Here is a 22,078-nt window from a genome sequence, read left to right as displayed (position 1 = left end):
ACAACTCAGACATCGTTATAAAGGATAAAATAAATTTTTGACAAACACAATTCAAACATACCTGCAGAAATATAGCAGGTGAAACACAAGAGAAACAACACAACTACCAATCAATTTGTCAGTAGGATATCATTCCATTTATTTAGCTTATTTAATACATTTAATATGTTTAATATCTGTTCATTTCACGTGGGCTTGTTTACTTCCTGCTGCACATATGGAGAAAGATAACCATGTATGCGTTTGTGTTATTGTGAAATTTTCTCTCACTGGTGCATTAAAACCTGCATAAACATTTAAAAACACAGTCCCGGTCACCTTATATGTAATCTAGTTTAGCTATTCTAATAATATCTAATAATATTACTGTTCCACAAAATTAACACATGAACAAAAGCTTCTTTCATTATCATTCTGTAATGTTTAATAGATTTATTTTAAAAATTGCGTACCATACATATGCAATATATTTTTTAAAAACAAATATATATTATGCTTTCCATTTGATAACAGGTTACAGTCTGTACAATCATCTTTTGTGTGTGCTAAATATACATTTTTTTTTACAGTGAAATCATGAATGTATCTTATAAAATTGCAAAATAACTTTAGAATAAAGATGCTTTAGTTAGGATTACAAACTCTCAGAGGTTGCATGGGCACAAATATATGTGATTTTCTGAATACTGTTATCAAAATGTGAATTTTTACCCCATAAGCTGGGAAAACACTGTAGAAGCAGTAGTAGAACAATGTAGCAAGAATAAAGTGAGCTGGGAATGTGCAGGTTAACACAGGCGTGTGAATAAAGGTTAGCTTTGGCACATTCAGAATAAATTCAGATACCTTAAAAGATCGTTCAGCCAGTCGCTGTGAAGCCATCGTCTAGTCTTGACTTACAGACACAGCTCATCTTCTACATTCAGTTTCAAAGCAAATACTTCTCTTACAGCATCAAACACATTCCATCTCTTTACTTTCAAATTTTCCGTTTAACTTTTTTTCTTATAAATGAGAAATACCATCCATTATACAATCAATAACTTGCTTAGGCGACCAATACATGCATTTTATACTTTTCAGCATTCATAGGTTGATATGTCTGAGCCCACACTGCACTTTACTTTGAGCACCATTTACAGATTATCGTGTTGTTTCCTCAAAACTGCGCCGGGTCTGTTCAGAGATCTGAAAGAAAATCTGGGGAAAATATTTGAAGGAAATATTAATATTCCATGAAAGCTAGAAAAGGTTCTGGTCTTCACTGAAACTTCACTGGTTTGTGATGGCACTGTGGTGATGAAAAGCTGAATGCAGTATCGTACTGTGAGGACCTCTGGAGAAACAGTGCTGTTCAGTGGGGAGAAATGCAAATTTCCTGCAGCTGCAAAGAGTCGCGGAACAATAGAATCCATTCTTTCAATCTGAAACAGTGTCATCTGCATTCATTCAATCTTCTGAAGTGATGTGCTTGAAAATATACTCATTGAATCTCTGTGCAACACACATGGAAACATGCAGGGAGGTGAGGTGAGAAATCACATCATTTCCCTTTCACATCATGAACATGCAGGCTGTACTAATCAACACTTGGGGAGTGTGGTGGATATTGGCATTATTAGTTGGCCGCTAATGACCCCTGATGGATGTGGGCAAGCAGAAAGTGAGGAAGTCAAACCGGTGCCACATAATTCCCAGGAAAAGTCCCAAAAGCACGAGTCCGTTCTGACGTACCTAGAAAGGGGGCAGAACATATGGTGTGGTCATGAAAAAGAAACTGTGAATCTGTGGGATCTTCTGCTGTTTAACTCTGCCTGTTACATATGCAATACATCATTTTGTCCACTAGATGGGGCACTGACACTGCAGAATGTTTTGAAATTGCTAACAAAAATGGATTGTCGTGTCTGCTTATGTAAATTTTAACACTGTAGACATATCTGTAGTGATTCCCAGACAATCTAAATAAGGGTGACACGTCAAATGGCAAACTTGAATTAAAAGAATGTGTTTTTGTTTCCTGGTGACGAAAACTATTGTAGATGCTTGACTAGTTTGACAAGTATTACATTGTGAATATATGAATAAAGATATGCATTCAAGTTGTCGCCCAAAGCCAAAACATTCCTTTTCTTTCTTTTTTTATTCCATCCATTTTTATATAAAACCTTGCTTCAGTGTCTTGTTTCTACAATACACAGTATGATACACTTAAAATAGCACTTATATAAAGATATAAATATAAACCACATACCTACAAACCAGCCATCATCACATTTCTCCACCACTTGTACAATGTCTCCTTCTCTGAGCTCCAACTCATCTGAATTCTGTGGTTTGTAGTTGTAAACAGCTTTATACCTAAAATTGAGAGCAAGCAGCCTCAACCACAAAGTCACCAAAGCTGCAACACTTGCTCTGTACTGTAACAATGTGAACAAACAAAAACATCTGATGACGTACGGTTGGTGTTGCACCATCAGTGAACCGGGGCTGTTTGGTGCTTGCGTTTGCGGCAGGGAGTTGGCATGTGGAGCAGCCTGATTAGGTATTGCACCCTAGGAAAAAACAAAAAACCTCATGTCATCATTATGAAATGGCAAATAATGAACAACATTCCTGTTAGCACAAACAATAACACTGTGGGTGTGTACAATGTGTCACTTTATCAGAAAGGCAGTGAGAGCAGACCTGTGAGTGGTCAGAGTATCGGGGAGTGTTCGCTGTGGGAGCTCCCGCTCTGTGTGCTGACATTGATGAATGAGTGGAGGGTGAAATGGTTTTAACTGTGGCACTCTGGTTAGCTGAGGGTGTCCCAGCCCAGTGATTGTTGTGGTTGGTGGGTGAAACCGGTTTGGAAGTGATGAGGTGCAAGCGATTAGCCGTTTCTTTGGGCACGGGTGTCTGAGTGGGAGAGCGTGACTGTGAAGCTGGGCTGCCGAGCAGTAAAGGTGAAGACGGTTTCACGGGGGAGTGGTCAGGTTTGGGGCTCAGGGAAGTGTAGGTGAAAGGGGACAGCGGTGACCGCGGGGAAGGTGAGTGCAGTGGACGTCCTGGACTCTGGGGTCCAGGAGAGACGGGTGACATGGGTCCCGGTGAGTAGTCATCCATGGAGTATTTGGTGCGGGGCATCTTGTTGACCTGAACGTAATTGGCTGGGAAGATGCCGCTGCGACTTGTTCCTGGAATCCTGCCCTCCAACCACTGATCATCAACACGCCTGGTTATGCTGATCACCTCACCCTAAAATAGAGAATCGAGGTTAAAAAAGTTTTAAATGGTGACATAAACAGTGAGAACTGATTCGGAAATCCTAAATGTAAATATGTTTTTGCTCTGTTTCTGCTCTAACCTTTAGTTCAAACAAGTGATGCATTATGAACCACTTACTTTACGGAAAGAAAGTTCAACAGGTAGGTCCGCATTGAAGTTAAATAGAGCTACAGCTTCCCCATAGTCCAGCACCTGCAGAGTGGGAGACTTTATAGGTGTCGGTTTTTCTGTAGGAGGCAGAACCTGTGAAGGACATTGGAGTTTTTAGCCAAATTCATGCCATTATACACAATATCAGCACATCACAGAAGACAAAGAAGTTTACCTCCACATATGTTGTGGGGAAAATACCAGCTCTTCCATGATGCTCTCCTTCAAACCAGTTGGCATCTACCTGCCTGTGGATGTAAACAATGTCGCCTTTCTGCAGTGGGAGCTCCCTGAAGGAAGAAAAAAAGATAGTGAGAAACACAAAAGGAACATCTCAGTTTCTGATACACCTATAACTTTACATTCAGAGAAGAAATTACAACTTTATTGTATCAGTTCCTTCTGTAACTTACTTGGGTGACTGAGCCTGGAAATCAAACTTGGCTCGTGCTGCTTTCATCTGGAGAAACAAATACTTTCTTTTTTAGGAAAAATGCAGTTGTCACATGCAAACAATCCAGCCTTCAAAATAAAATCAAAATGCAAATGTATTTATTACGGTCTTCTTTTGTAAGTAGCAATAAAGTGGTAGAAACATACCCTTTTCTCCTCTTTTTTAGGTGGGACCTCCATGGTTTCATTTGCAGGCGAAAGACGTTCTACTGTGGAGCAAAGTAGGGAAAGCAAGTGAAGTCTGATACATGCACTCCTTTGTTCCCTTGTTGCTTTTGAATGCGTTGCTGTGTAAAAGCAATTATAATCATAACAGCTACATGGGGTTAAAAGGGATTTTGAATTTCCAGGAAAAACAATTGGATAGCGCTAATCTTTAATCAGGTCTTCCGGGTTTCACTTCCTACTTTTAAGGGCTTCCTCCCCACCCATCCACAGCTGTTTCTTTATGAGGAAAAAAAACTACAAAGACTTTCCGTGGTAACTTGTTAGCTTCAGCTAACAAGTAAAATAGCAGGAGACAACGTTAGCAATGAAAGACAGCCATGAGACTAACAGCAAATATTAGATTACTCAGGGCTTTCATCAACTATATGCGGGTTGATTAAATGAGCGGCCTGTTCTCTAAAAGCACATGTGTCTTTGAGTGAGAGTGGATTAACGAATGAGGAAAAGCTGATTGTTATCAACTTAAGGAGAGTTTTGTAATAAATCACTATCGACGACATTGCAGAGATGCCGGGAAGGCCTCAGTGTGCATGTGTGTTGCTCCGTGTTTACCATATGTGGGCACAGAGGGTGATGATGGGCCAACAAAGTGATGGACAGGCTGCTTTGATGCTGATGAATTGCTGAAAAAGTGGAGAACATAGTGACCATGATTTAAATCTGAAAAGTTTATGTCTCTTTTCAGTTCTAATATCAAACATTTAGAAAAGGCACAAAGTTAAAGCTGGGAGTGTGTGTATGAGTGTGAGAGAGTGTGTGAGTTTCCTGCACATTTCCTGTATATAACTGAAAGGCTGGAAGGGCTTGCAGACTCCTTGATTTGAAAATCTGCTTCCAGTGAAGTATGAGGCTTTAGTTGTCTTTACAGCCCCGATACACAATTCATTAATCACAATCCTGAGTGTTTGCATTTGAGTTTGTGTTTGGGTTGGGAATGAATCCGAAACCCGAAAGATTCCAGCTTGGATTCCTCATGAGCTGATTTGCATATGCAGACAGCACAGTTCTTGTATCTTAGTGGTTGCAGCTGGACTCGCACAGCTAAACAAAGTGTCCAGATAACAGGAAGCAGTGAGGAGCTGACAGAGTTTCCCTGCTGTGTGTTTTAAATTTCCTATGTCCTAAGCCAAATCCCCTGAGACTGAAAAAGGTCACAACCAATGAACTCAACTTAGCAAACAACAGAGAGAATCCTCCAAGAATGCATTACACACACGGGAAGAAATGTGGAATGTCGTCAGCTGTTTAAGGTAAATACTGTACTTGGACTTGTTCAATTAACAGAAAGTCACCTGAAAAACCAGCGGGATCCGTGCAAAGTATTAATGGTTTTTCTGTCAAATCACGGTGCTGGTTTTCTTAATACAGCAGGAAGAAAGGAGCTGTTACTACTAAGAGATGACGCAATATTAAAGTGGATTAAGAGGCAGGGAGTTGCTCTCAGAGGAGGTCTGTTATGTGGTGACCCTGGATTTTCTATTAACCTGTCCTGCATATGCCACTATGATACAATGTGCACAGGAGATGAAAATAACTTTGAAAACTTTTAAACATTGCCACAAAATAAGAATTCCTCAAACAACCTGAAATGCACACAGACAGTGGTAGAAATGATCTAAATTACTTAAAAACTACTGATGATAATACGTGGTTATGCCAATTAATATGGGTACATATAAAGTAAGGAAAAATAGAGAATCGCTCGTAAGAGTGTAGCATAAAAGATATGTACAATATAAATGCAATTAAATCCAGCTGCATATCATACAGAGTAATCATTATTACATCCCTTATTCTGTCTACATATTATAAGTGTAACAATGCCAGTGACTGACCTGTAACTAGTAGTGCCACTCTTTGGAGCAGTTACTGGATCCCTCCCTCTAGCCTCCTACAAGCAGAGTGAACAGTAAACACAGTTATTTTTCCCTGAAGCCTTCTGTATCTCACAGCTCAGAGGAAATCTCACAACAACTCAGACAAAGTCGAGGTGCTGACCACTCCCAAAGGAGCAAGAAATCCCCTGGGTCCTATCCTCCTCAGGCTACAAGCAGCACCACTCATGATCTGTCTGAGCCGCCTGTGATTTCAGTTAAATTGCAGACTATGAGGCTGATTCAATCACACAGGAATCAGGAAAAAGCATGACAATTTTTGGCTGTGATACTGCAAGGAGAGTTCAGAAGAAAATAATCAAAGAGTACTGAAGAATTTGATTTTGTAATTCTTTTTCAGCAGGCAGGTCTACATTCGTTGTGGAGAAACTTGCAAGCAGGCGATTTACAAAGCAGACTGATCCGAATGCAAAGGCAGACAGGCAGACTATATCATCCAGGTCGCATAGGAAAACATGTCAAAGATAAGGAAGCAGAGGGATCTCACTGGCGCACAGCCTTCATTGGAAGTGTAGGGAAGTGGTAATTCTACTAAATTGGTGGTGGCGGGGGGTGGGATGCTTCAGCAAAGAGAGTCAGGAGGGGGGCTCAGTACCTCACCCCAGCCTCGATGCTGCTTCTTCTGGGAAAGTCTCCGCTCCAGGCCTTGAATCTCCGAGTCCAGCTCAGCCTCAAATCGACTCAGCTCAGACACCAGACTGGCCTGAGTCCGAACAGTTGTGGAGGTGGAATGGCAGGATTAAAACACTAATACAGAGTCTGAAGTTTGGAGCTGATGATGTCCCCTTTTAAGCATTTTAAACAGATGACATCTTAGAACAGAGAAATAAATACTGTAAAAGAAGCTCACCTCTATTGAAGGAGACTTGGGTTTCTCTTGCGGCTTCTGTGCATATAGATGTGTCTATGGACAAAAAAACAAAAAAGAAAACAACTGAAATGAAATGATATTAATGAATAGAGCCTTACTGATACTGGAATACCAATATTGATATTTGGTGATTTAAATCCAATATTCCAATATCAGTTATTTTTTTCTGTCACACACACCAAGCATAAACAGATTTCCCTATAATATGTATTTATTTAGTCGTTCCGCTCTGCCACGATCAGCTGCTTGTCGGTGTTTGTGCCGTTAGAACAAGTAGGAGCGCCCTCCAGTGGACAAACTATGCAACATCAACACTTATAACGTGGCTGACGGGCGTTTCACCCAGCATTTCTTTACTTTTTAAATGTTCATTTACAGGTTGTTATAAATGCCAACACTAATAAACTGACAAACCACTAATATCAGCTGATAATATCGGCCCCAGATAAATCGATTGGGCTCTAGCTATATAGGCAACCCATGTAATTCCCAGAGATGTCTCAGTTCTGGGGTTGCTTAGTTTCACTAATTTATATTGTTCTTCATTGGATTTTGAGGCCCAGGTTGTGTACAATCTAACATTTGTAGCTTCTTCAGAAATAGGTTGGCTGCCAAGAGACATAAATCTGCATGTTTGGTTTAACTAGCACAGAAATTCCTCTTTTAATGCCTCTTTGCCTTCATCCCTGATTCTATGAAACATTACTTTAAAAGGCTCTGCTGGTATGAAACACAGACTAATGCTCTATTTTTTGTAGCACCTTGGCTTAATATGTCCTTCTGAATGCCAAGTCCTTCCCTCCTTTTGGGGGGACGGTCATCCTCACTACAATCACAAACTGTAATGTCACTGTGAAGCAGCACAACACCTGATATGGTCTGTGAGCTGGTTTTGTAAATACTATCCAGGGGATTCAACATTGGCCAGTGTCATAAAGAGGAAATGAAATAAGTCTCCATGCTGTGAGCCATTATACACCACAAGAGGTTAGGACCATAATACGCATCACAAGACCCCACAGCTCCGGTGGGGGAGTGGAAACAAAGATTTCTTTTCTTCACAAGTGTAGACACAAGGCACAATATGCACCAGATCTGGGACATTGTTGCGAGAGCCATTCAAAATAGAAACTCTAAAGAGACACCGGTCTAGTACTCACTGCACAGTCAGTTACAACAGCCCCCAGTTCAGAGCGTCAGCCTCACCAGCCTGTAAATCACTGACTTAAGGTGTAAAACCCCTCAAGGCTCAACATAAATACATAGGTAGTGTCTTTTTTTGACTGAAAAGATAAATGAATGAATGCTGGGAGCCTACTGGATCCTCTGAATAAAAGGAGTGAGTACATCTGGTGGTAAGTGGTAGGTACCGTACACTGACCACACTCTCAAGTTATTAAACACCTCGCGTGAGAAGATGGAATACAAAGACTTAGACTGTAATCCTTACAGAAAAGGTAACCAACCTCTTCTTGAGCTCCGCACTGGGAAAACAGTGCAAGACTGTACAAAGAATGCGATGCATAAGAACAAACAACAACCTGGAGCTTAGAGAATCATGAAGGAACATTTTTTAATGCAGGAATCAGAGCCTGCTTTTAAACTATGAGAGCATGTGAGTTTGTACCTGACTGTGGCTTTCTGGGGTGGTGCTCTTTCCAGGCTCAAAGTCGAATATGCTCTTTGGTTGAGTGTGCTGCTTTCCTGGGTCTGACAGTCTATCTACATCCTCGCTCCTGAAATATAACACCCACACACACACACACACACACACACACACACACACACACACACACACACACACACACACACACACACACACACACACACACATACACACACACACACACACACACACACCATGGACAGCAGTTTAATGTTGACTTCATTGTAAGTGCCTGTAACAACAAATCCAAACTTGTCCGTCCCGCACATTTTTTCCCATACGCTCTTGGCTTTGTAGTTTTTGATGGTACAGCTATTCACATAAGACATCAGCAGCAGTCTGTATCTCATGTGAAATTGCTGTAAATGAGTATTTATTAATTAAGATATAAACAAATACTAATTTATAAATAAGTATATGAAACTTAGATGTGCTTCATGCAATAAAAATATGTTAAAACTGATCTGATCTAAAACTTTAACCTGTTATAGATCTGGATGTGGTGCAGAAGCACAGTAACATTAATCTCAATCATAAGTTCAAAATGAGAATTTTTTATACACATTTTTTTCCATTTCCTGTCAGCATAATGTGAAGCCCCTCTATGGAAGCTCTTTTCTGCCACTTAAAAACATTTTTTTTTTGCTATCCATAAGTCTCAAAAATTTGAAAAGTTTTTCATCTCTATAGCTAATTTCTTTCCAACTTCATTGGTAGGAATGAGCACTTTAGTGGATTGCCTGCTTTCAGAAAAAGGTGGATGGCAATAAGCCATCTACTGCTCATCATCACTCGGCCGGTTTGAGTCAGTTTACTTGACCTCTTGACCTGTTTGCAGTGTTTGTGCCTTTTTAGAACATTTTAAGTGAACGCATCTGGCATAATGTGACTTTCTGTGTGGCTAATTGTAGCAATGTTGAGTTCTGGAAATGAGTGCATTTCTAGTATTATTGTATTTAATTGTTAACACTAATCAGCAAGCACCTGTGTTGGATATCCTGCTTTTGACCCTCTTCTGTCTAAGTTCATACTCTTAGGTCTAAAACATCCATCTTACACTGAATATAAAAGCTTGATTAAATTTCTCAAAGTTGCAAACGTTTGTTATTCTCAGTCCTCCTGTCTTTTTTCATGTTGGGATATGAAAAGTCATCCCGTGACCACAAAGGAGTTATCTCAAATCTCACCAGTCTGGTAGAGCTCCATGAGGTGTTAGTCTGAAGAGGTTCTTGTCTGCTTCATTACTTTCTTCTGTGTTGGCAGACAACTGCATCCCTGCAGACCAGTGCACATCAGCCTTAAGTAAAAACTGATTACATAACCGAACAAGTCAACAATGTGGAATTTGGGGAATTTCCTTACTTTCAGCTGACCACTTCTCTGAAGGCTCCAGCTCAGGTTCTGGTGAACAAGGAAATTATTTCTAAGACTAAGTGATTAGGAATGTCACACCAACATATTTCTTTTATGTGCTTGTTTAAGAATTACTTGCAGCTCACTTGCAGTGTTTTGTTGTTCTTTACTAATTTAAGACTTATAAGTAAATGTGTCACACATAAAAAGTAGATCTCATTTAAATTAAAGCAACTAAACATTGTACTAGTGTACTAAAGAGTCCATTATTTAAACTCTGTCTAAAGCACTATATCTGTTCTGTACATAAAGCTTTAATCTACACAAGCAGCTGTCCAATTACAGAAGTGGAAGGCTTCAATAGAAAAGGGTCAATAAGCATAAAGTAAAGCATGCAGATGTTCCAGTGTTTTCATTCTTAAACTATATCTCAGGTGTTGAGATAAGGATGAGATACTGATAGCTGGGACTCAGTGGTTTCATTTCTAATACTGTTTGATAAAGCAAAGCACCTGCTTGTCTAAACCAAAATACTTGTAAGGATCCACTCGAGTGCTGTGAGGGAACTTTTTACTGTGCGCACAGGGAATGTTTTTCTATTATGAAACCTCTAATAGACTGCAAATATCCAGCCAGATCTAGGAGGGGCTGAGATAAGAAGCTGGATTATTGTCAAAGCTAATAAACAGAACAGACATAAGACCTTAGGGCTCTTTCATCATGCCTTTTTCTGCCCCCGCAGTAATCTGTTTGCTGGATCACCTCAGCAGTACCTGACACGGACACCGAGAGGAATTCACACTGGAGCTGGGTATGTGAGGGAGAGGGGGGGAGTGTCCTTACCTTCTGGCTTCTTGTGAATCTGCCTGAACATGCTCTTGTACCAGTCTTTGGGTTTGTTCACACTCTGGTATTGAAAGAAAGAGGAGGCGCAGAAAGTCAAAGGATTTGGCTAAAAACAACAACACTTCTTATGTAACTAGCATTGTAGAATTAAAGCAGTGCTAGCTCTGGCTTACTGATCTTGAAGCAATGGGCATCCCAGTCTCATCCACTGGGCCAATTCCTGAGAACTTGATGAGCCTCTCCTCCCTGGTGGGGCCCGTGCTGCGTGGTAATGTGGCAGAGCCCCGAAGGCCGTTGGACAGTCCGCCTAAGTTGTCACAGTAACAACATTTCATTTATTGTGCTGTTTCACTTAATTACACAGGCATTTGTCTGCTTATAAATCCTCCTACATCATATGAAACCCATAGATCAAGTTAAGGGTATTACACACCGGCTGATATTTCAACCAAATTTAACATTTTATTCTTCACCTGCTTTCATTTATTACCCTATAAATCACAGTGACTTGATTCATCTTTGTTTTCAGCACATGTGGTAACTCTTTTTCTTGTTATTCACATTTTAAATCCTTCCACGTCACAAATTCTTCCCTTTTCAAACTACAACTTCTTTACTTTAATTTCGTAATCTTACTATTTGACTGCGAGGGTCCATAGTATGATCCAAAGCTGAGAGTTGATGGGCTCCCCCCATTCAGCTCTGACACCTTGAAAAGGACAGAGATGTAGAAATCAGCCCTGTGCCAAACATCAGAGTGTTATATAGCTCAAACCTGCAGCAGTGATGATTTCAAAACACTGATATATAGCGTGTGATGCTTTGTTTTTCCACAGGGAGGAGCACTTGTATCCTGAATACCGCTCGCTCAGCCTCAGCGTTGTTAGATACCTTCATTTCTCCAGATGGCAGCCTCGCAGAATGGAAGGGGCTCAGGGGAGGAGTGGGTAATCCAGGAGAGATGATCACTTTGTGGGTCAGATCCGGAGATGTTATTAGTTGCTGACCTGAAGAAACTCCAGGTTTCCCGGAGTAGATTATCCGGGTGCCATCTGGATCAGCAACCACTTCCGCGCTTTGCTAAAACAGAGAGGAAATGAAAAATATGGATGAACGAAAACAGTGTGTGAACTTTGCTCCTGTCATGTTCTCCTGTTGACGCTGAGTAAACAGCACTCTCTTATATAAGGTCATGTGAACTTGTTAGCGGTCAAGCTATTCTCCAGAGAATAACTGGCCTGAGCAGAAGAGCTTCTGATGAAAAGACCCCAAATTTATTTAAAGCACCAGCAGCGGAAAAGTCGTATTGCACCCACTTTGTCGTCTCTCTTGCTCCAGCTGCAGAAAGGCAGCACTGAAACAGGAGAGGGTCATTATGAGCCCATTAACTCCCCATTCACCAGGTCTCCCTGTTCTTGAGCCGGGGGTGGAGTCAGGGCAGAGAGGTTGGGAAGGGGTCGAGGATGCCAACCAAAACTCCAGCAGTGGTAGCAATTGTCTTACGGTCTCCATAGTGATACCCCAGACCGTGCTGGCTTGTCTGGATCCTCTGTTCCAACCCTGTTTATCAGGTGCTTTGGTCCATCCTAAGGGTCATGGGAAATCCCCTTTGCCTCATGGTTGAACTCTTATCTGCACCAATGGCATGGTGACTGTGACACTACACTGGACAGATCTGCGTCACACTAATGAGTGTTTCTCCTGCCTGTTCATATTTGCTTATTCAAGACAGCTGCATTTGCTAAACAGTTGAAAATGTCAATATTTAGCATAGCTGCAATTGACTTTACCTGCGACTGCATTAGATCTGTTGTGGTTCTTGTGTGACAGATATCAAGTTCTTGTGCACGGCATCAAAAGCATCTGCAGAGACACAAATTCATAAAAAATCAATAAGAAAGTAAAGCTTTAAAATTCTATGGAGTACAAAGTATAGTAATTGTATCCGGATTAAAATGGAGTAAAAGGGGAAAATAGCATAACACAGGAATACTTAAAGTACAAGTACATTAAACCTGTACTTTAGTAAAGTACTTCATAAATTGTGTTCCTACTCATCCTGTCCATGCTCTAAACTCATCCTTGTGTTGTAAGAGTAACAGTATTCTTGTCCAATGACAAATGCCCCCTCCTGACACGCCCCTGACAGCGCCTATCCAGCTGCCTTCTTTTATTCAAATGTGACTTTTAATGTTTCTGTGTAAGGTAAAGTATTAAATAAGAAGTAACGTTAAATTCTGATTGTTCACGGCTCATAACAACAGTTCTAATGTATGCCAAAAATTGCGATTTCTTTCTTTTAAAAACTAACTTTGAAATAGATTTGGTTTTCATATCCTTCATGGATCATATTTCTGTTTTTGCTAGAAGTGTCCCATCAGTGTATCTGTGAGAATCCATAGATCGAAGGATATTATTGTTTACTTTTTTATTTCAGATGATGTTCCCCAATTATCTCCTTGTTGGTCACGTCTTGTGTGGTGTAGCACAAAGCTCCCCAGTCATAAGTTCATATTTTACATCGAGGCAGACTGTCCAGCTGTTCCATTATCCCATCCCACTAGCTTTCCAAAAAGGGAAAATGAACGTCACCCACTTTTTCCCACTACTAAGGAAAAACCCACCCAAAAACAATGAGTGTGACTCACACGTCTGCCTCACTCTTCCCAGTGTCGTAATAAGCTGGACTTGAAGCAGCTAGATGATGGGAAAGGGCCAGCTACTGAAAGCAGACACCAGTTTCAAATCAGCTGCACCTCAGACTAACAGATTGTGCCCGCTGTTTCAACATCAGAGGCACGCTGAGAATAAGAGGAAGGCTATTTCTGCTCCTGAATGAGACAGACTCCTATAGAGGTTAAATGGTCCGCATCATGTACGTATGCATACCACACCTTCTCTTCAGCACTAAATTCCTGAAACCCAAACTATTACAAAGGCAGTTTGAAAACAGCCCCCTACACCCATGAAAACACAGAAAATAGTAGTAACTTTTGAAGGAAACAATAAGGCTAATATAAGGATAGTTTGCAGTCCAAAGCTATGTCTTTGAAGCATGCCAAGAAAGTCGTGACCAAGCACAAACCAGGCTACTACAGGCTGAGAGCTGCCCAGCACAATTTGCACTAATGAGTTTTCCATGTGGCGTTTGCAGCTGAACATTAGTCTATAATCATTGTGGTAAAGACCAAGAAATATAAGCACTCTGCGTCTCTGTGCACAAGGGAAAGAGCCAGCACAGAGTCCGTGCTCTGATATAGCAAATGTTCCAGTTTCCAGACAACAATGTCACTCATCTGAGTCATCATCCCCCAATTACCCCAGTTACATAACACAAAATAGATGGGAACCGGAGGTTTGTGCCTTCAACAATACCATTAATGCTCAAGCATGACCGATGACCTATCATTGCCCAAAGCAATCACAACAAAATTATTATCCATCCTACGGCAGGAAACACTGCAAACAAGCTCCATGCATGAAGTCTCATTTACAGCGTGTTTGACACGCTGCTCTGTGTTTACATCTGGTCTCCCTGGCTCTATAAAGCCTCTCACTGTAAGGGGCCGTGCCACTGATGAATAATAGATGAGTAATTTTCAGCAGAACTTGGTAAGAGGAAACAATTTTCCCATCACTGCTGCCATTTCAGTTTCCGCATAAAGTAGTCAGTGACAGCTGCATTTTGTCATATCTCTTTGTAGTCTCCTTAAGATAGCTCAGCATTATCTCTTATTTCTAGCCTCAAAAATATCTGCAAACATCAAAGAATTCCCCGAAGACGTTACACTCTTATAGTTGTAACTCATTTTAAAGAGTACTTGTTGTGGCCAGATTTTCAAATAATTAGGCCAGTGTAGCTACTTTTGGCTGCTTCCTTTTTCACAAGGGGTCACAACAGCAGGTAACTCTGCATGTTTTATTTGGTAGGGCTTTACTCTGGATACCCTTGCTGACACAGGACCTAAAGGTGTTTGTGTCTCCTTAAGGGATCAAACCAGGTCAGTGTATGTACAATTAATCCCTGTTAGCCAAAGGCTCAGGCTTCAGACTACGTTTTCTCATTCACACTTTTATGTGAATGAGAGTGGTTATCTTTAACATGGTCTTCAGACATACAGCTCTGGCTGTCAGTATAGCAGCAAATCTGTTTCAAGGGTGGCCTCAAAGGGAGGGTGGCTCTGAACCGCTGGGTGGGTACACTTAAATGGCCAGTATAACACAAATATGGAATATTCTGAACTGAATCAAGCAGTGCTATACTAGTAGAGACCTACTAGTATAGTAGGGGCAAAATAAGGTCTTCCTCTGTTCAGAAGCCAAAGAGCTAAAATATCCTACTTCAGCGAAGTAGCTTCCTGATGAGTAAGCTCATGTCATAATAGTGACTCTCATTCCTCTGGAGAGCAAAATCCAACCCAGAAATTCTCCAGCACTGCATGCATTCCCTGTTTGACAGCACCAAACACAATCCTACCTAATAAGGAAAACTCTGAGTTGATATGTAGCAAGAAAACCACTGTTCAGATGTCTGGCTGTTCTTACATTTAATCTGAACGCCCAGTTCATTCTTATGTAATTACTGAGACACAACATAGGAGGCTGCTGCAAGCTTTCAAAGACAGACCTGTGATGCTGTCATGGTGAAATACGTCAGTGCCATAGCAGACGTATTTACAAGTAAAGCCCCCTGCTAGGTGAGAGGTCCTTTATCACCCCTAGATCAGGTTGGGGGTGGAAGAAAAACAGAGCCATAAAAGGCCCATGTGCACTTGAGATGAAAGGAGGATGCCCCGCTCTAGACATGATTTCACAACACCAGAATTTTATACTTCCAGCTTGCTGAAAATAATTCTTATTTTCTCTTGCTTTCCATTCAGTAAAGAAGAGGGTAACTGAGGACAGGCTGAATTAGAATCGGGGGATTTTCGTATGAAATTCTCTGAATCGATCCCAAGGACACTCATCCGGTGTCTCAAAGAATTGAGCCAAATATTCGACTGAAAAAACTGACGTCAACTTAGTTTTATCAGCAATATCAAATTAAACATTTGTATCACAATTAACTTTAAAAAGTGACTTTAGTGAAGCTGTAAGATTACTTCTCCTTTTAGTCCAAAGGGAGTTGATGACAAACCAAGCTATTATCAGAAGTTGTTGAGGCAGAGCAGAACCAGTCAGCAGCTACGAGGTCAGTGAACTTCACCACACCCCTGTGATTCCTCTGAGTCACAAAAGGAGGTTTCCACAGCTGTTAATAACATTTCTAATATAGTAGCAGTTTTGCAGACTACAAAAATATGTCAAATGTTTGTAAAGATAAACCCATTTCACGGATCACACAGCTCTCACTCATGACACCAGCTGATGGCAAGAAGTCACCGTTTCCTAAATCTCTCTATCTTCCATAGAAAGCTGCAGCCAGGTCATTTTGCAAACACCCTGACCTATGATGACCTCCATCTCCACTGCACAAAGAGAGAGCACGTCCTATATTGTTCTCAGTGGGAGCAAGGCTGTCAAGGTGGCCGCACATACTCTGATGAATAACTGCGGCAGTGCTGACCCATGAACTTGTGTGATTGCTACTGGGAAAGTTGTGATTTGATGGTTGTTTCGTTTTTTTGCAAATTAGGTGGTGATGGTCTTAAAAAAAAGCAAAACAGTCCCATGTGAATTGATCACCATTTATGAGCCCCCAAGTCTTTTGTGCAGCACGGTAAGCAGAAGCAAAAGAGTTAATCATTTACTCCTTAAGAGTGAACTGCTGCAAAGAGTCTGATTAAAAGTTCTAAAAGCTGTGTAAGAAAGCTGGCTACAACGTGTCGACTTAAACACTCTTAGAATGCCTTAAAATCCTTAAAATGTACAAAAAGATTCTAATCATGTATAGGAGTGTGGATATTGTTTTAACCTGCTCTGAAGGGTAAAGTCTTATCACCTCATCTGCACGTACACAGTGTTACTGCTGCCCAGTAAGTTACATAAGAGCGCCGTAAAAACCAACAGAATCCTGCCTTAAAAAGTGGTGAGATGGTAATTACAAGCACATTTGTCGAGTAAATAAAACAGGCTTTTATTTCCAAACACATAAAGTGAGTCACTCTGCAGCTATGTGAGAGGTCAGCTCTGCGAGGTCGATGGCACAACATTGCTTCCCGTGTGCAGCATCGCAGATGTGCCGACGCAGCCCATACAAGGTCCTGCAGCCGCAAGTTTATGATATGCAGTTATTGAGGGGATACACACATTTATCAGGAGGGAAGTATTTCACCTCCTTGTATGGTGCTCCTCCAGTCTGAGCAGCAGGAGGAGTCTCTGTACTTGTCAATGGAGAGGTGATGCGTTCCCAGGAGAAGCCCAAAGGCAGTAAATCACAGCCTCCCTCTCTGGGTAGAGCCAGAGTAGGTTCCGTTTTATCAGATTTGCTCTTACAAAAAAAACAAAAAAAAGCATGCTTCACATCATTTAAAGCGATTCCTTATTTGAGCTTGTGTTCGATACACCAGACAAAGCATGAGAAAATACAAAGCTCAGAGCAGAGTAACTGCAGAAAAATGTCACAAATCCTCATGCTTGTCATCTTGCATCTTCAAAGCTGAGTGCAGCCAGTGGTTATGAGTGCTGGCAGCTAGACCCTCAGTAATATCACAAAGGGAGTCAAAGCCAACTGTGGAAATTACCCCGACAGTGAGGATGGCCTCCGGTGATGCCTGGACGGTCCTGGGGCCATTAAGCCTGATATCTGCTGCAAGATGGGAAAGTAATCCTGACAGAACTAATTATTTCCTCTCAGCTCACCTGACAGTTGCCAGTGTACACTTACCCACTGGGCGAAGCAACAAGGGATGACATGTTGGGAAACACTATCCCCAATGCCAGGTCTCTCTCTCTCTGCTATACTCACAGCCAGAGCTCTCTCTTACTCTCACTCTCTCCCTCAGTGCTCCAGCTGTGACTCCAGCTGCTCTCATCTCCACTTGCTCAGATGAAAGTGGAGCCCACTCCTGTTGTCCGTATCAACACTAACTACATGAGTTAACGTGCTTTAAGACACTGTAAACCTCAGCATTAATCCTGTAGAGCAGCATGTAATCCCTGAGCAGTCAGACAGGTTACTCAACCTTAAACAAAACTCGGTTTTAAAACTTACACATGTTTCCAGACAGCCACAATGCTTAAGGTCAATCCCTGCATTTGGTTTTCATATATTTGTGCTCCCATTTGGTGTACTTACCCACTCACACCTCTTTCTGTCTGCATGAGCTGTGCATGAAAACCACACTTGCAGACCTTCCCTCCACTTTCTCTGACTCATGAAACTAGCCAGGACACACAATCTCTCTCGACCTCTCTCGACCTCTCTTTTCCAGTCCTCTCTCTCCCTGCCTCCACGGAAGACTTCTCCGGTTGACAGGCATTGCCATAGCAACCCATTTTGACCCCCCCATATTCAAAAAGTGCCCCCCTCGTACTTGACTTGTCAGTTTGGGGCACCTCCTTCAGTGAAGCAGCTCTATTGTTGTCATAAGGTGATATTTCACAGCACAGGGTTAACCAAAGGAGAACCAAAATAGTTCATCACCTCCACCTCCCAGACACTACCCAGTGACTCCATCATGTCCCCTCCTAACTTTATCTATCCCATGGCTTCCTTTCCTTTTGTGTGTCTGTGTGTGTGTCTTACGTGAATGTGTGTGTGTACACAGTCCAGGTCTTTGGCTAGCCAAAGGCATGAAGGGAGAATAAGAGCTCTTTCTGTTCCTGTAGCTCTGGAAGTGTTTCAGAGTCATTACTCTACGCCACATAGGCAACCACTGACAGCACAAGTCCTGCTGACTTTTCTCCCATGATCGCACACAATAGTGATACTTTATTGGATGTGAAGATAAAAATGAAACAACAAGAGACTGAAATATGTTTTGCCCTTTTAAAGGCAAATTAGAAGGGGATCAGTCAAACAGGAGCAAACACATTCTTAAATCCCGCTGTCTTTTACACCCACACACACACATAAACACACAGTTCTTGCCCAAATGAAACCAGGATTTCCAGTTTGCCTACAGTTCTTGCCAAAAAAGACAAACGGTGTAAAACCTGAAATCCAGTGTGCTGACAGGCTTGCTTTGGCACATATTATGCAGCAGGGAGACTGATTTACAATGTCCGTGTTGCAGGTGAGTGATCCGATCACCTGCTGACAGATGCAATCCCTCCTTTTACATCCATGTTTTATTCCAGCAATAAACTGAAAGCCAGCAGGACAAAGAAGGAAATTTATCAGGGCCTACTCAACAGTCTGCCCATTTGTTTAAAAGTGTATGTTTTTGTGCATGTGCTCGCCAGTTTCAACTTGAAATCGAAGCACTCAGCTCTTTCAATAATTCAGCGGTCTGGCTTGGTACACCAAAGCTCGGTGCAGATATCCACTTACTGAGCTTGTACGCTTCACAGGGTTGTTTTCGCCAACCAGTTGAGCTGCTGAACCTAAACGGACAGTGCAGGGCGATCTAGAGGAGCCTTCCTTCATAATCTGTGTCCTGCTGGCACAGACTTTAACCCTGCTGTGACCAAATCTGGTACTTTGTCACTCTGCCCCTAAATGAGGTAATCATGCAAGAGGCAATAGCAGGTTTGGCGTGGTGGTGCTCAGCATGTCTCTGAGTTAAAATCCTTGCTCAATTTGTCTTACTCTCTTATTGCCAAGCAAACATGAAGGTTTACTCATTGTCAGCTCCATGTTTTTGTTTTTGTTTTTTGTTTTATTTTTTATTTTTAACCAGATAATCACAATAGGAAGGAACACAGATGATCTTGTACTTCAGCCCTTTGTTGTTACTGATGGATTCAAGCAGACCTTTACCACACAAGCTAATTAAAACAATGACAGCTAAAGATCTCAGGAGGTTAATCATCTAAAAACCTTAAAATACTTGGTGGCTACGGCCCAAGCCTGTTTTTTAAGCATCAACTTCTCTGTCCTCTGAGGAGACAGGAGACAGCAGATACTGTTGTAATCAAATGAAAGATGTAAAGATAGATAAGCTTAGAAAAACATTGCCACCATGATAGACAACTGATAAGGGACGACGGCCATACAACAGGTTATGCGCTGAGGTAGCCCATGTGGAATGTCACTGAGAACAAACAAAAATGCATCAGAGTTTATTTTAGCAGTAAACAACATTTTCTTCTGAGCTGTACATGTCCCAGGACTCTGGATCACACTCTAAACATGTCTTGTATAGAAATAAATCCTTGCAGGTCTTAATGCCTGTTTCCAAAAGAGTGATAGGGTGCACTTCTAGCATGAAAACACTGAAATATCCACACATGTAAAGCCACCATAGGAGTCGGTGTGTGGATAAAGGTCAGATGATAACCATCTTTTGAACCACAGACAGCTGCTTAAGGTCACTTAAACACATTGTGAAAATAAACCCACAGCAGTAACAGACCAGTGAAAAAAATAATGCCTTATGTTGTTTGTCAGTGCCAGTGATGAACTGAGTAGTGACGAGAAGAAGCAAATATCACATCTGTGCTAGAGTCTCAAATGAAAATTGAAGACAAAAAAAACCTGATAGAGGCTAAAAAAAACCTTAAGTCTTCTTTCTGAGCGTTTAAATCCTAGTAGCTCTACCCTTTGCGCTCCCCACTGTGAGAAGCCAAGGCACAAGTTGTACAGTACTTACAGGCTGTAGAGTGCAGGCTGAGCGGTGAAGTCTCTGCAGCACACAAGGAGAGAGAGGAAGTGAATGAAAAAGAAGGAGGGCACTACTGCTGCTGCTCTTTCTCTCAAACTCTCCCTCCCTCTTTCTCTTTGTAAAGCCAACAGGGTGTCTTTTATCTTCTGTGAATGATTCAGCCTGAGTCTGAATGTTTGACTGGGTGTCCATAGGCGTGCGCATGTAATGTGTGTGTGTGTGTGCATGTTTCTTGTGTTTGTGTGAGCATGCTCTTTAACGCTCATCAGGGAAAAAGAGGCTTGGTAATAGTTTCCATCCACAGCTGGAAATAATAGAAATTCCCATACAGGCGCAGCAGAACCACCTTCCGGTGTTTGACAGCACATGCCAAGAAAGATGATTTCTATAGCAATCTCAATAAATAGGCCTTAGTGTTATAATGGCGTTGGTCTATTCACTGTCTTAGACCTTTAGTGTGTGTGTCACGTTCATGTCAATGAAAAAAAGGGAAAAAGGACAGTCTTTAGCACTTTCTATGACATCCAGATAGCAGATAGGATCCAGGAAAGTGTAGTTCTTTTTGTCTTTCACATGAACTCATATCCGCTAACAACCCCAAATATGCAAACACTTGCCCCAGACTAGGACACAAAGACTAATCCCAAAATAAGTGTCAGTTTTTCCATCCTCGGTATCAGGCCCTATGCAACCATCCAGTATGAGAAAACCTTTGTATTCAAGCTGTATTCTTGTAAAGTCCACAGTGTAATCATGACTGTAATCAGGCTGCATTTCTGGACAAATGTTAAGCTTCTGTTAAGTTCTTGAGGGTTTTATCTGTTAGATTCTTTCACTCTGAGTCCAGAAGCAGCGCAGCCCTGCCATCCAAGATAAATATTTAACAGTCTGGCTGTGAGACCAGGAATCAAAGGTCGCACCTCTGTGAGTCTGCCCTTGTGTTAGAGACAAAAGACAAGCACGTTACCAAACAGCTGCACAGGGACCATTAATTATTCTTCTTGAACCAAGTTTCCAGATGAGCAATCCATTATTCACAGAGGAAAAACTCATTTTTGATTAATAAAGTTCATCTCTGGAACACCAGACACACAAAGTACAAGTTTGCAAGCTATTCTTTCCATCAGTGGTCAAATGATGTACGCCCTCTTCTCTTCTCTTCACCCTAAAATTTCACTCTAACAGACTTTGCATTGGAAAACACCTAAACATAAAAGATAGTACCACACTGTCCCTCTGTGGCTCTGAGGGGAACTGTTGGGTCTATTACAGGATTCGTCATACGATATCAGGTTGCACAGACAGATGTCGCCAGAGACAAGGAGCTGTAGTAATTTAGGCAGTCCTATGTATTCCCTCCAATTTAAATTTAATTTTCCTCCAGTTATAAAATATGCTGTGACATATAAATTCACTTGCAAATCTTATATACTGATATGTATTCGTTTCATTGACTAATTAGACAACTTTAGTATGTCTAATATTGTGATCCATCAGAGGACTGCATTTGTGTGACACCTCTGACTTGCCAACTACACAGAATTAAATAAAACTTAATAGTGCTGATATAAAAATATTTCTTTGCATGTGATCAGATGCTTAAATATCATGCATACATTTAATGGTTTTAATGAAA

At 41.4% G+C, this 22,078-nt stretch overlaps 1 protein-coding gene across 5 annotated transcripts; it reads right to left on the bottom strand.

Annotated features, from left to right (window-relative positions):
• Positions 1-127: 127 nt before the first annotated feature.
• Positions 128-20,538, bottom strand: sorbs3 (sorbin and SH3 domain containing 3). 5 transcript variants are annotated; one of them, XM_063489923.1, is made up of 21 exons: positions 20,431-20,538; positions 12,526-12,598; positions 11,627-11,815; positions 11,372-11,444; positions 10,909-11,042; positions 10,733-10,796; positions 9,899-9,937; positions 9,724-9,811; positions 8,498-8,606; positions 6,850-6,903; positions 6,595-6,702; positions 5,940-5,995; positions 4,657-4,727; positions 4,024-4,085; positions 3,837-3,883; positions 3,599-3,713; positions 3,391-3,516; positions 2,692-3,243; positions 2,464-2,558; positions 2,255-2,361; positions 128-1,734 (listed from the first exon to the last, which is right to left on the bottom strand). In XM_063489923.1, the coding sequence occupies exons 2-21, from the start codon at positions 12,535-12,537 to the stop codon at positions 1,673-1,675; spliced, it is 2,163 nt and encodes a 720-aa protein (XP_063345993.1). In that variant the 5' UTR covers positions 12,538-12,598; positions 20,431-20,538; the 3' UTR covers positions 128-1,672. The 5 variants fall into 5 exon arrangements, with proteins under 5 accessions (XP_063345993.1, XP_063345995.1, XP_063345997.1 ...); XM_063489925.1 differs by having other exon boundaries at positions 128-1,200; XM_063489927.1 differs by having other exon boundaries at positions 3,142-3,243.
• Between the last annotated feature and the right edge of the window lie 1,540 nt (positions 20,539-22,078).

This window comes from Pelmatolapia mariae, linkage group LG12 (assembly GCF_036321145.2).
Source record: "Pelmatolapia mariae isolate MD_Pm_ZW linkage group LG12, Pm_UMD_F_2, whole genome shotgun sequence".
Taxonomy (NCBI): Eukaryota; Metazoa; Chordata; class Actinopteri; order Cichliformes; family Cichlidae; genus Pelmatolapia; species Pelmatolapia mariae.
This window is presented reverse-complemented; position numbering and strand designations above follow the sequence as displayed.